Source organism: Prinia subflava, chromosome 1 (genome assembly GCF_021018805.1).
Source record: "Prinia subflava isolate CZ2003 ecotype Zambia chromosome 1, Cam_Psub_1.2, whole genome shotgun sequence".
NCBI lineage: Eukaryota > Metazoa > Chordata > Aves > Passeriformes > Cisticolidae > Prinia > Prinia subflava.
Window position 1 is genome coordinate 106,877,918 of NC_086247.1, and position 14,173 is coordinate 106,892,090.

Below are 14,173 nucleotides of genomic sequence, written 5' to 3' on the forward strand. Positions count from 1 at the left end.
AACTAAGCAGGGGTGGAAGATAACATAATAACTGAAAAAAATCTGCAATACCTATACTGGAATTTGCACTAGACAAAATACTACACACCAAGTGAATTATGGCATGCTTACAAGGATGCATGAAACTTCCTGTCTTCAATTTACATTAATGGGAGGGAGGAAGAATGGAAAGGAGAGATCCCGTTGCTTTCCATGTCAATCAGTTTCTCCTAATGTGACCTAAAGACATAATGATCACAAACAAACCTGGCACTTGTGAACACCTTTGTATCTTTCATTGCTAGAATTCTATTTCTCTTGTAATGCAATTAATGTGCAATCATATTTTCTGGTGTTTGGCTTGCTAGTGTTTGACAAGCCAAAGTAAACTCATCATTGAAATTAGGCATGATCTGCAGGCCTTTAAGAAAATCCAATTTGGAACTTAGCTTGACAAATTTGGATATTTATCTGAGATGAGAGAGAACAAAAACATAAGACACACTAATACAAACCCATGTCCTGAAGGAGCAATGAAGTATAAACAACACTGAACTCTGTTATCTGGCATCTGGCGTCTGTTCACTCGAGATTCTGCATTCAGGTAGTCCTCAAATTTACTGTCAATGTAGTCAATAACTGGCTGCCAGCTGCAGAGATTACATGAATAAAAACCTGTAAGTTACATAATTTACATAAAAAACCCTGGTTTTGCTAAGAAATAGACTTCACAATTTCCCCACAACTTGGAGTGGGGTTTTTTTGCTTTTCATTTTTTTTTCCTTAATTAAGATACTTAACACTGCAATTGACCAACTCCTCAACCTAAAATTGAGTTCCATAGTTCTGAAGATACAATGTGTGAGTCCACTGAAAAAACCTTTCAAACACAATCACCTTTATTGTGAAAGCATTAAACAGAATACTTAAGAACAGCAGCTAAAGAAATATGCTTCACTGATCACATCTTGTGACAGCACAGAAGATGGTTCTGCACGCTGCATGTGTGTGTAAAGAGCCAAATGCACCGTTCAGTTTAATGGAAAAGGCTGACAGTGCTTCAATCAAGTTATAAAGGTACTTGCAATTACAGCAGTTAGAAGTTTTCAGCTACATCAAGTGTTTAAAAGTGTTAATATTTTAACTGAGTATTGGAGCCTGCATTTTAAAATATGTCACAAGGTATTACATCTCACACACACAAAATGCAATGCAGAATTACCATGGGAGAACATACAAAGAATGTCTTACCAATTACTATTATCCACAGCATCTCCAAATCCTGGTGTGTCAACTATTGTAAGTAGTAACTGAACACCACCCTCTTTGATTAAAACTTTTGACTGCTCAACCTGTAAAATGAATACAGTAAGATTAAAGTTTTAGTAGTTTAGTCACCTATTGTAAACATCGGGAAAAGAATTTAATGAATAGGAAGTCTGACAAAGAACTGGTAACTTTTCTGCTTCAAAGGTACACCGTGTCTGTGTTTTGCTTATAAAATCCTAATAATTTTACAATAATTAATATTTTTTTTAAAGAAAAAGGTCATTATTTAAATAAAGTCAGTGATAAAAGAATCCTCTAAGTATATGAAATATCTTAATATTTAAATTCCCGATTAAACAGGAAAAACCTTAAGCAGGCATTAAACTTGATAAAGTTGCAAACTTTGGTCACTTCAAAGAAAATGACACTTTTCAAAACTAATTCGCCCCGCAAGCACCTCAGACACTTCTAGTCCTGTTAATGTATTTTTAAGAATATATTTATTCTTCAGCTAGTATAATGGTTGGGAATGGAATCACAAAGTGATGGTTTCCTATTACAAACAGAATTATATTGAAAAGTAATACAATCTGGCTGCAATCTGCTGAGCTAGACCTCATGTGACTGTAATGGATTGGGTTCCTGTTAGCTCAAGTCACTGATGGAAACCAGCCTCAGAAGGCAACTGCATCAGCACAAGGAATGATGCAAGATCTGGGCGTGGGGGTTGATGCCTCCAGTTGTGACCACCCATCCACAGCACAGCTCAAGCAGCTTGCAGTGAACCTATCATCAAACAGATTAAGCACGTCAGGACAGAGAAGATCTAGGTGAAGCAGCATGGACTGCTACCCCCTTCTTCCTACTAATATTTCAGTAATTATTGCTATTGCCAATGCTAGGTCCATCTGCCTGAGAAAGTGCTGTACACCAGTGACTTATCAGTGAGATGCAAAGCACTATGAAATGAGTCATGTTGGCTTCTTTCCGATTGCTCAGATGTTTAATCATCCCTTTTTTCCCTGATTTTAAAACAATTCCTATTAAAAGTTACTAGTGACCCTGTTTTCTAGTATGGATTCCAGAAATGAGCCATGTAAGCCATTTATCCAGAACCACACGAGAGCTGGCAGACTCAAGGTGATGCCACCTAGGTGCTTATTGCTTAACATTTCTTAAGCCTCACAAACCCTGACTAGGGAGAGAAAAGGAAGCTCTATTTATAATAAACCCTAGCTGGATGGTCTGTTGACCAGGTCAAGATTTGAGAAATATCATATTAATGCTTCTTGCACATCCATAATTGTTATGTAAGTGAAACAGACTCTCACAGCCACACCTGAACATTGTTGCAAACACTCTGCAATCACTGCTTATGTATGTGATGCAATGTAAATCCACAAGATAAATTAACACTGCAGAAGGTCAATCTAAATCCCTCTTCCACAAATGAAACATTGATTCCAATTCCGAAGAGAATATCAGGAACCACAGAAAACAGTAACTACCTACAAAGAAAGCTTCATATTTAATCTCTGAGTATGCAGGATGCTGTTTTTATCTACTCATCAGTAGAGATCCTACCCAAGTTGGATCAGTCCCCTTTGCTGCTAGTTCTCAAAGAGTTAATGGGTGCCAGGATACTAGTCACAGAACTATCCGGGTTGGACTAGACTTCAAGACCACCAAATTCCAACTCCAACATGAACAAGCCTTACTGCAAGGTTAGGAATGTGTAAAAAAACAGGGATTGAAATTAATCAACCAAAACTGTACACACATCAGCCTAAGCCACCACCTAGTTACTCTTTCACAAACTATACAACTCTCACTCTTCTAAAAGTGTGGAACTGAAAGCTGTGAGAATCTAGGAATACATGCACTGCTTTAGAAATGTATCTTCTAATTATGGTGAGTGTATTTCCTCCCACCCTCAAGAGTTCTATCAAGAAATGTTATTGTACACAATTGATACCAGAACGCAAGACAGTAATCCCCCGTCACAGTCAACTCAGCCAAGAGTTTACTACTCACAAGCTTTAGCACACAAGAGATTAACTTATGATTCCTTGCATTCTTTTGGCTATCTTGAATAAAGTGATCACACGGGCCTCCTATTACCAAGCTCTCTGCAAGTATAAGAAACCCACAACACTTGCAAAATACTAGAGATGATAATGTTAAGAGATGTACTCTTGCCAAGAGCTACAAGGTATCAGCTTTATTCTCCAGCACAAAAATTCCCAGCAAGAACCATTAAATTATTATGGGCTCGTGGTGGAATGCTTTTACAAAAGAAGCAATTAATAAAACATTATTTTGAACATATGTTTATAACAAAGGAAAAGAAAGGTCAGGAGGTCCTCAGAAATGTCATGCCAAACATTTTCCCTGATTCTGTATGCTTGTAAAATCTAAGTGTGGCTGAATTTGTGAAGTCACCTTCTGAAAAATGGTCTGCAGCAACTGAATCTCTGCAAAGTGCTAACAGATTACTGGGTAGTGAGGATTTAATTTTTCTTCTTACTTTCCATAAATTCATGTAGGTATCTTGCTATCAGAGTAGGGTTTTCACAAACCTACAGAACAAGAAACATTAGCTGATGAATTAAATGTCCTACACTGTGCTGTGGACAATCAGACCATATCCAGGCTATATTGTAAGCAGTAGATTCTACAGTAGATGAGGACCCTGCCACAAAGCCTCTGCAAAGTTGTGTTTTTCTAACCTAAATGCATGTGTCCATACATGGTCAAAGGCACAGAAAGCAGCAACATCTGGAGAACAGCCAGAAAATCACTGTAAACTAGTGTCATTCACAGTTAAGCATCCAACTGCATCACATCATCTGATTTACAAGCATTCCCAAAGGATTCATGGAAAACATTAGTTCAAGTCTTGGAATTTAAGACTTTTTAAGAAAAGCCTCCTCCAAGCAGCCCTTTTCCCATGCACTCCAGTCAGCTGGGTCACACGGGTCTCCTTGGCAGCTACTACACAGCGTTCGTCACTTGGTGCTTGTTACAGCTCGACTGCCTTTTATTGGATGAAACATGCCTTTGCCATCCTGCATTTAAGGCAGTCAGATAATGATCAGAGAAAACACATTTAATACCCTCTCATTTCTGAGTATGTTTACTTTGAATTCATCTGACACCAAATCACTCATTCAACCATTTTTGTGCATCTTCTGAGATTAATGCAGAGGACCTGCCTCACAAAACAACTCGAAAACTGCCATGGTTTTCAAGCCCAAACCACAGTTTATGTTTATCTATGCAAGAGCCTCTTACACAATTCCTCATCAATAAGTTGTTCCCACCATATAAGAACAGGTGATTGTTACAACCAAGATTTGAGGATGCTCAGGTGAGGAGGTTTCTCTCATCCCTACCCTACAAAAGTGTTTCATCAATCCTCAACTTAGAAAGGTTTTCACTGCCAAACAGTACAAATCCAGTGGATCCAAACAGCAATTCTCACTGCTTCATTCTTTAATATTTGACAGAAAACACCTCCACATCATATACATAGCTGCTACCACAAACGATTTTCAAGCTTGTAGAGGGAAACAATTTTATCCTCAATTACAGTGATAATGAATAAGATCGTTTCAGTTCCTTTCTTAAAATGCTACTCTGAGTTTTCATGCATGCCTAGGAACTGAAAGCAAAGCTGCATTGCAAGTACACTAAAAAAAAAGTACTTATTAGATAAAAGTAAACAGTAGTTTCTAGAGGGGAAGACAGTATTTAAATTTATTTCATTCCCACCATATTATTTTCTAAATCATGTCAGACCCCAATTCACTATTGAAAATAGTTTTGGCAAGCTCTTGGCCTCAAGCTTCAGCCCACACAGTGGAATTAAGAAGAAAATGCAATGGATTTTCAGCCTGAGCTCTGTTCAATCCCTTTTTTCCTCCCTATTCTTTCTTATTTTTATATAGGAAAAAAAAATCATTAAATGAGTTTTTCTGAAAGGTATGTGTCCTTTTCTTAAACCAGTAAGTCAATACAAATCAAATCACCCTTGGTGGTCAGAATGAACAATGGATCATCTAATCTTGCCACCTAACAGATGAAAGTACTTAACTCAAATTCCAGAAATTCCACACAGAAGTTTGTATTATTTTTTCTTACACTGATGCACCTTCAACTAGAGTGGGAGTGAGTTACCTTTGAAAGATAACTTGTCTTGGTTTGGGGTTTTTTCTTGTTAGCTTGTATACAAATTCTTCCAAAGATTTTTCCCAATTGAAAAACCAAAAATCTTCCAATGACAGGGAATCCATCCCACTGTTATTTAAACTAAAAATCAATGAACATAACCTGAATTGGTTTAGCTTCTGCTAAACTAAAATGTAACCATCAGTAATGAAATCATGCTACATCACTCTTCCAATAAAAAAAGTCACCCATCTATTTGGTTTTCCAACAGTCACTGATTGGCTCAGTAATAACTATATAACATGACAGTATATCTTTGCACACCTCCTCCATCCCACTTAATATCTCTTTGAAATAGGTAAGCTCAACCCTTATTCAAATAATGATCTGATGCCCTTGATAACAAGCTTTGAAGTCCACTTTGTCAGTCACTATGGTTTCACATTAAACTGATAAAATAACTTAATAGATATGAATAAAGCTTAGAAACGATTAATATATTGTTAATCAAACTCTGGATGTTCAGCAGCTTTCCTCCAATTAAGAAAAATTGACGTTCTGAAATGAATTAATTTTGTAATAGCATTCAAGCTTTAATGTTGAGCTAACTGATAAGCAATGCAATTTAAACTTCTCAATATGGACATAATAACTAACTTTTTCCTTCTACTATGGTAATTATTCTGTGTTCTGACATTGGATTAATAAATGTTTTACCCAAAACCCTAACCAAAAAAACCTCTGAGGTCCCACAAAACAGTAAGGACAGTGGTTCATGGCACTGGAGCTTAATTACTTCATTCCAATGAGAAAAAATGCACTCTATTGTACAGCTTCTATTTTGCAGCTTGCATCCCCTCCTAACTCAACACAGGGTTTCATCACTTTATGACACCTCTGTAATTGCCCAGTCACTTCAGTCACAGTTGAATTTTGCAGCTGGAGGAACTCTGTTGGGCAACAGCAGCAATGGTGAGCACCCTTGGTCCTCACCTGTACAAAGTTGGATTATCACAACCTATCTTCACCAAAGTCTTAAGCAAGTGCACATCAAGAGAGGTAAGCAGAGCCCAGGCATCCTTATTCAGCTGCTCAGCTGTGTAGGCACAAAGTACCTCACAAACACAATGATTTCCTAAACTACCCATAGCATCATTATTTCTTTGCATTAGGCAACTGTTATTTTTAATAATCTTTTTATAATACAGAAAACATGTTTTCTAGAGAGAAAATATAATTGATCAGTAGCAAGTTATTACACAAAACAGATGGATCAATTTCCAGTCTTTGACTAAATATTTCAGTAGCATCATGCACTTGTAGGAACATTGTCTTTGCCTAAGTCTGCTGCCTTAGGCAGGATCACCCTAGTCCCTGATGTGTCAGAATAACAACTTTTAACAGATAAACAAGGTACCAAGAAGGATACAGCTTGCAGAAGACTCACAGATACTTTTACACCCAGGTCCCTGCATTTCTGTCAAATCCTTTAATATCTGGTCTCTCAAAGTCTGCCTTAAACAGACAGGTTTTACTGCACATCTATGTATTTCTACAGATTTATTAATTATTTTAATTGATAATAAACAATACATTTCCAAAAATTTCAAATATATGTGTTTTTAAATCTACAGGCAAAACACAAAACAGTTCAGGGCTCCCACATTTCTACAGGCTACAGGTTTGAGAATCTGAAAGTTTTGTTGTTCAGATACACTGAAAGACACACTGAATATGTCTTAGTGGTTCATATCATGACTGAATTTATCTTGAAACTCAGGTGCTTATGTGACAACTGTACATCACCTTACGTTACTAAATTTGAAGTTACAATATTCAGGCTGTACCTTTTTTCCCCAGACATACCTGTACGGTCTTTTTAATTCTGTGTGAAGGACCTGGATACTCTGGGGAATACAATTCTGTTAAGAATAATGAGTTGATTAATGTTGATTTTCCCAGTCCAGATTCACCTAGAAGAAAACAAAACAGTTTCAGTAAAATGCAGAATATCACATCATATATAAACATTCAGACCTACATTTCACAAGTTCTTTAAACATAGTATCTGAAAACATGTATTGACCTCTAAGACTTTCAGTGTCTATCATCTTTTCCAATTTCAAGGAAAACCTTTCAAATCAAACTGCCACTGTTGGGCTCTGTAGACATTATTTTTTCTGATCATAGTGAGTGCATTCAGCACTTTTGTCCATTGCTCCCATTACAACACACCAAGATGATATTACACGAAATTTTATATACAAGCTATCTTCCTGGTATAAATCATTATAATGTCAAAGCAGATTAAGTCATCTTCTTTATTTCAAATATTATTTATTTGAGAGTCTTTATTATCAGGGAGGGAAAAAAGCAGGGTTGGGAGTGGGGGGTGGAGGGAGAAAGACTGAGATTAGTTTGCTGTAACTATTAAAGCCATGAGAGATAAGATGAAGTTTCAAACCACATGGTTTGCCTGGGAATTTTGTTGTTGTTGGGGCACAGAAGGGGGCTGGATTTTATTTGGGGTTTTTTTGGTAATTTGTTTGTGAGCAATAATAGGTCAGCCTTGCTAAAGAATCTGGAGAAACTACAGACAAACAGCCCGCAGCAAAGATCACCCTCCATTTACAGCTCTACAGAGACAAGAGCAAGAATTTCAGATCAACTACCTATTACTGTATTTTAAAAGAAAAGTGTTTTGCTTAGTTTTTTTGTTTTTGTTAAGAAACTACTTGAACACAACAATTCACACAGCAAGAGAACTAAGGAAGAAGGTATATAAAAAAAGTTGCTTTCTTTCTGTTTAAGTTTCATATGCAGTCTGTCAGTACACTGACCTTAACAAAGATAGACACCGAGAAATTTGCTTTCAAGCTAACCAATTTCAGGGCAAACTATGTACTTTCATTGAGGGAGGAAAATGAGCTGAACTGGGCCCATAATTGAAAGGTAAAACTTAACTAAAGCACTAATCACTCCAGTCCCAACAAATATTGTGTTGATTTAGAGACTGAACTGAGAAAACTTCCAACCCTGTCTTGAGATAAATGTCCTGGGTTAATGCAAGAGAGTTACATAACAGAAAGCAGTCAGGAACTGTCTCCCCTGTAATAGGTATCCGTGTTTCCTACACGAGCTGGCTCATACACAGCAGCCATCTCGATTACAGTGCTGTAGCACAGTGTCTGCAGCACCGAGCAGAGCAATCTCATTAGCTACACTGTAAACGGATTAGCAGCTGATGAACACTGCAACCAGAGCTCTTGCCGGCTGTCTGCGCTCTCAGTAGCGCTTGTTCTTCAAACCCCACCCTCTCGGACATGAGCTAACCCGAGCAGCGGCTGCCCGCAGCCAGGCTGATGGGCTGCGGGAGCCAAGGAAAAGGGAGACACTCAAGGGATGGTGTCAAGATAGCAATGAGCACTAACCCCACCAGGACAGGTTTATGCAAGCCAGCAGGGACATGCTTGCTGACAAGATTTCATCACTGCCTGCAGATTTTGCCTTTTTCCGTGCTCAGATGCATGAGACACTTAAGGACCATGCAGTAAACACAGTGCCTCCGAGTGTGGTTATAAAGAACACAGGTTTTCTACTCTGCATTGGCAAGACTTTAAGGACAGGGTCAGCTGCAGCCGTGAGGGCTCCCCACCAATTATGCAACAGAAAGAAGCTTCTGAAATGCACAACTTTCCAATCCCATAGATACATCCCAGTTAAAGCTTAACCTCCATCTCACAACCCTGCTGAAGCAATACACATCATTCCAGGTACACTGAAGGTTTTTATCCACTCTACTGAAGCCCTCAAGAGGGTGGCTCTGATTTTGAAATGTACAATTCCTAACAATGACCTTTGCTTTTTAACTTGACCATAATCTTGCAAAAGGTACCCTACTAGAGTGTTGAAGAAAGATTTCAACATCAGATTTTACTTCAGCATACAAAAAGGATTGCCCCTTCTTTTCCCTTCTATTAATTTCAGGTGAAAAACACTTAGAACAGCCACTTCTGAAAGTGATTGCCTGTCAAGTTGTCACTGAAATTCAACATAGGGAAGTGAGATTTTCAGCTTCAAAAGACTGTGATGGAAAACCAGCAGTTTGCCCTATATGGCTTGGGCAGTTGTGGCACTCCATACCAAGCAGTCCCAGTTCTGCTGAAGCATTACACCCTGAGAGATCTGAGGTTTGTTCCCCTCCTCACCCTTCACCCCCCACCTTACAGCCACAAGAATGTGAAAACAATTTTGAGCTGAAATTAGTGAAAAGAAAGTATGCTAAGGACATTTACACTCAATCTTGTTCCCAAAGGTGCCCAGCATCCCAGATATCCTTACCCACCACGCTAACTTTAATCAGCCAGTGCAGATTATAACAGTTTAAACTGCTTATCTGCTACCAGTAATTGAGGTATTACATGTAGGAGTCTGCATCAAAGCACCAGTCCTGGATGCAGTTGTGCCTTAGACCATAGCAGGCTATCATATCAAATGAAACAACTGCACCGAAACGGTAGGCAAAAACTCTAACTGGGACATTTAATATTGTACTATAGGAAGTCATGCTGCTTCCACTGTAATAAAAAAAAGAGTTTCTCTGATAACTATAGTGAAAGCAGAATTAGAGAGATCAACTGTTACTGAACATTCTAGCAGCCTTTCTGGACACACTAAAATATTCTGATCTTCATTAGAAATATGGTAAGGGAAAAAAAAAAAAAGCCAACCAAAACAACCCCCGCAAATCCCCCAAACAAACACACACAAAATACCCTTAACTCCAAAGCCAAACAAAACCCTCTGTCCTTCCCAAAATTACCTAAAAGGATTGCCTGCTGAAAAGGCTGGGAAATCCGATTCCACGGATGCAGCAGGCTATGAATATGACTAATACAACCACAAGGGAGAAGGGAAAACAAATGAAATTTTATTTGCCTTTACAGAAACAAAGATACATCCTAAATAAAATGCATCTTCTCACTTTCAGTAAGCACTTCTGATGAGATTCTGCCTTTTGACCATTGCGTGAACTGGCAAAAGGATGCAATGTAATAGAACCTTTTCAACAGCAAAAACTTCAAATCACTTAATGAATTATGATGCGGTTAGACCTAGGTGCCTAATTTAGAGTGAACAATTTTTAGAAATTTGTTTAAAAAAAAAAAAAAAAGGAAACATTTATTTTGAATCCAAAAGGTTAATTATTTCTGGTATCCAGGTACTGCTTTTCCTTGCCCTTGCTCTCCCACTGAATATTTCACATAGGCTTCAAGTTCTTCTGAATATTGTTTGTTTTCTTTATTATTTTGCATCTCATGTTTATCAGCAACTTAGTGTTTCCAAATGTTAACATTTTATCAAGCTATTTTTATAGCCACATTCAAACACATGGAGCTGGGCACTCTTGTTGGTGAAAATAAGCACATACTTTTACTAACATACTGTAGTGAAGGAAGACCTTTCGTAAGCCCGTACAGGACTAGCAAAAGTTTCAACTCTTCTCAAGTCCATAAATTTCTAAATGGCTGTACAAGTAGTGGAACTCTTCTTATACACTTGGGTTTAACAATTACCTCTTGACCATTAGCATCTTTATAAAGATGGCCCATAGCACATCACTTTAAATTAACCTTGGATAGCAAAATTTTTGCTTCTATGAACAAAACATTGATCAAGTACTTCCCTTTTTTCCTACACATATAAGACTAGCTATAACATAAAAGAGACCAAGAAAAAAAAAGAAAAAACATCACAATCAGTCTCCTCTTTTATATCTCAAGCATATGTATCTCAAACATACATCTGAGGGTCAGAGGAGACCACTGGGATTGTTTGAAAGCTGTGGAAGTCTCCAGAATAGTACTAAAGCAAGTAAGTAAAGGAAATGAACAATTAAAAAATGGGAACAATGGTGTGCAATCCATGTGAATGGGGGAAAGCAGTGCTCAGGTAAAAAAATAAGTAGCTAGCTCAAATGAGCTAAATAAATCTTTTACCTTAATTTCCAAATCCCTTCCCATAAATGAACCAAAAATCCTAATCTGTGATAATAGTTAGAAAATCTACTCACAGCTAACTTGTTTCCATCAATTCTTGCTAGGACTTTACTACTACAAAACGCCTCAAACAGCCAGCATCTGCTCCCTGTGATAACAGAAGTGAATTGTTACCCTTAATGATTCTTTTTTCACTGTTCATTGCTGTGGCACATTGAGAATGTGGTACATTTCCAACCCCCTCCAACTTTCCAGCCTCTGCCATTCATACTCAAATATCTATCAGAAAAATGGACAAGAAGTCCAGTCCAACCTAGCTTTCTTCCAGATTTATTTGTAACTTATGGTGGAGACTGCATTTCTCATTGATATATTGCCACTCTCAATAATACATCACACTACATCTTCTGGATACCACATCATTCTGAAAATCCAAGATTGGTTTTCTTCTGTAGTTTTAGGATCTTGTTTTCTAAAACTCAAGCCCTGAAAAAAGCACGACTTGCATTCTTAGATTTATGACCTCACGTGAGAGCTCAATTAAACATATCAAGTGACCAAGGTGAGTAACCAATCTTGAACATTGTCAGCATGCTCTCTGCATGACTTCCTACCTCTTCATTTTAAGTCGCTCTTGCAGAAATACCCAGAAGTTTTCTGCTCTTCACTAACAATTACTTGGCTATCTACCAATGAAAGAGTATTTCATGCTTATGCCCTGTGACAGTCAACTGCATCACTGGGAACACGCCACAAGTGCACTTAGGAATTTCAAGTTGCTTTCCCAAGCTCCAGGTGGGACTACCATCTGCCAAGGAACCACCCACCAGCAAGAAAAATGCTTTGCAGCACTGCAAACCAAGACTTCAGGTAAATTGCTCAAAGTGATTTGCTTCATGTATCATCACCAAGAAGATGGTCTAGTCTCTCTGTCACTCTCTCTATAAACCAGACACAGCAAGAACTGCAGATTCAAAAGATGCCTTAACTGCTAATTCTTATGCTTGAGAGAAGGTAACTCATCCCAGAGGGACTTGTACCTCATTAGAGACAAGCCACCAGTAAATCCCGTGGTAACCAGGTTTCTACAAATTGCACAGGGTTTTTGGAAGCTTCCATTGTATTTTAAGTAGATATCTGTACTAAATGTAGACATTTAGAGTTCCTTGATATAGTCAAGCATAAGCTGCAGCTGCTTCACTGCTTTTTCAGAATGAAGATATGAAGCAATACATTTCTTCTGTGATGAAGTGCATTTGATAGCACATTTCACAGCCACAAAGAGTTATTACAAGGGGATCAAATTCAACAGGAAAATGCTGTACTTCTCCACAACCTACTTATACAGGATGTTTACATCAAAGCATACTTTATTTTTAGCTGGTGAGCAAGTTTTTCATGGAATTTTTCCATTTTCTAAATTCTAATTATTGTGACAGTTTTTGCTTAAAATGTAATCCCATTAGTTTGATGCTGATGACTCAAAGAAGAGTAAAAAGCTTGTCAGAAGGCATAAAAAATAATGCATTTCATCTTCTTTCATCCTTGTACAATTCACAGGTTACGTACATGACAGCACCTGCAGCTTTATGCAAACGTGCAATGGCTTTGATGGCACTGTAATGTGCAGGTTTTTGCTTTCATACAGAAGGGAAGCTACATGAATAATCAGAGAGCCTCAGCTACGGCGAGTGGTATTGATGGAACCATCCTCTTGCCGAGGGGGAATGATGTTCTGCCATGTCATTATAGACAACCACAAAAATGGAGACTACAAGATGCTTTTAATTTCAAGTCTGATTTTAAAAGCTTTTCTAGAAGCTTTTCCTGTCTCCAGGAAAATACAAACCAACATTCCAATAAACATGTAAGAACATCCAAATGAAATCCATCAGAAGGAGGATGGGAGCAGGATCATCCTGCTGCCTCATATCCACTTTGCTATTTAGGATGGTGTCATGTGAAATCTTGCAAAGGATCAACTCTGCCTTTTATAGACATTTATAAGCGGAAGAAACCCAAAGCTCCACCATTTCACAATTTGAATGTGAAGCATAAATTATGGAAGCAACATATGTTAGAGCCACAGAGATGCTCCTAGCAAAACAGAGCAACAGGGAAGTCTAGCAGCCATAAATTAATTTCTGCCTGTCAGCAACTGCATCAACACCAACGTAATTTCAGCATTCAGGATACAGTAAGACAATTTAATCAATTTTCTTAGAGCAGAATTTAAAGTGCAATAACTGAGGGCAGACTCTTGGCATATCGTTGTCACAGACAACATTTAAATAATTCAGAAAAGCCATTAGCAGGGAGAGGAAATACATCAGAAGACTACTGCAACAGATTCTACATTGCATTTTCCAAGTACTATTGTTTTCCCCTCAAATCAGAAGCAGGTCTAGCTTTCTACAACTGACAGATTAAAACTGCCATGAAACTGGTTTAATTTCACAGGTGAAATTTTGGCTTCCGCAAAGAGAAATGGTCCCCTACTCCCACTCCAACTCTTGCACTAGAATTCACAACGCAGCCTATGAGAGGCAAGAAACAATCCAGCAAACTAGGATACATAGGGCTTCAGGATGGGAAAATGAGGGGGAGATGACACCAGACAGATGAGCTAAGTGAAATACTCTCCTCTCTTTTTGGAAATAAGGGTAAGTGTAAAAATCTGCATTTAAAACTAGACCTCTGTCACAAAAGAATCACCAACAATTCACAAGTCAAAGAATTTGTGGCACTTCCTGAAG

At 38.1% G+C, this 14,173-nt stretch overlaps 1 protein-coding gene across 1 annotated transcript in view; it reads right to left on the reverse strand.

Annotated features, from left to right (window-relative positions):
* SEPTIN7 (septin 7) overlaps positions 1-14,173 on the reverse strand; it is a gene marked incomplete at its 5' end in the record, with an annotated part of 64,144 nt that overhangs the window by 19,637 nt on the left and 30,334 nt on the right. Inside the window, 3 exons of the mRNA XM_063390218.1 lie at positions 495-629; positions 1,231-1,331; positions 7,285-7,391. Coding sequence (XP_063246288.1) covers positions 495-629; positions 1,231-1,331; positions 7,285-7,391 — 343 coding nt within the window. The remainder of the gene's footprint in view (positions 1-494; positions 630-1,230; positions 1,332-7,284; positions 7,392-14,173) is intronic.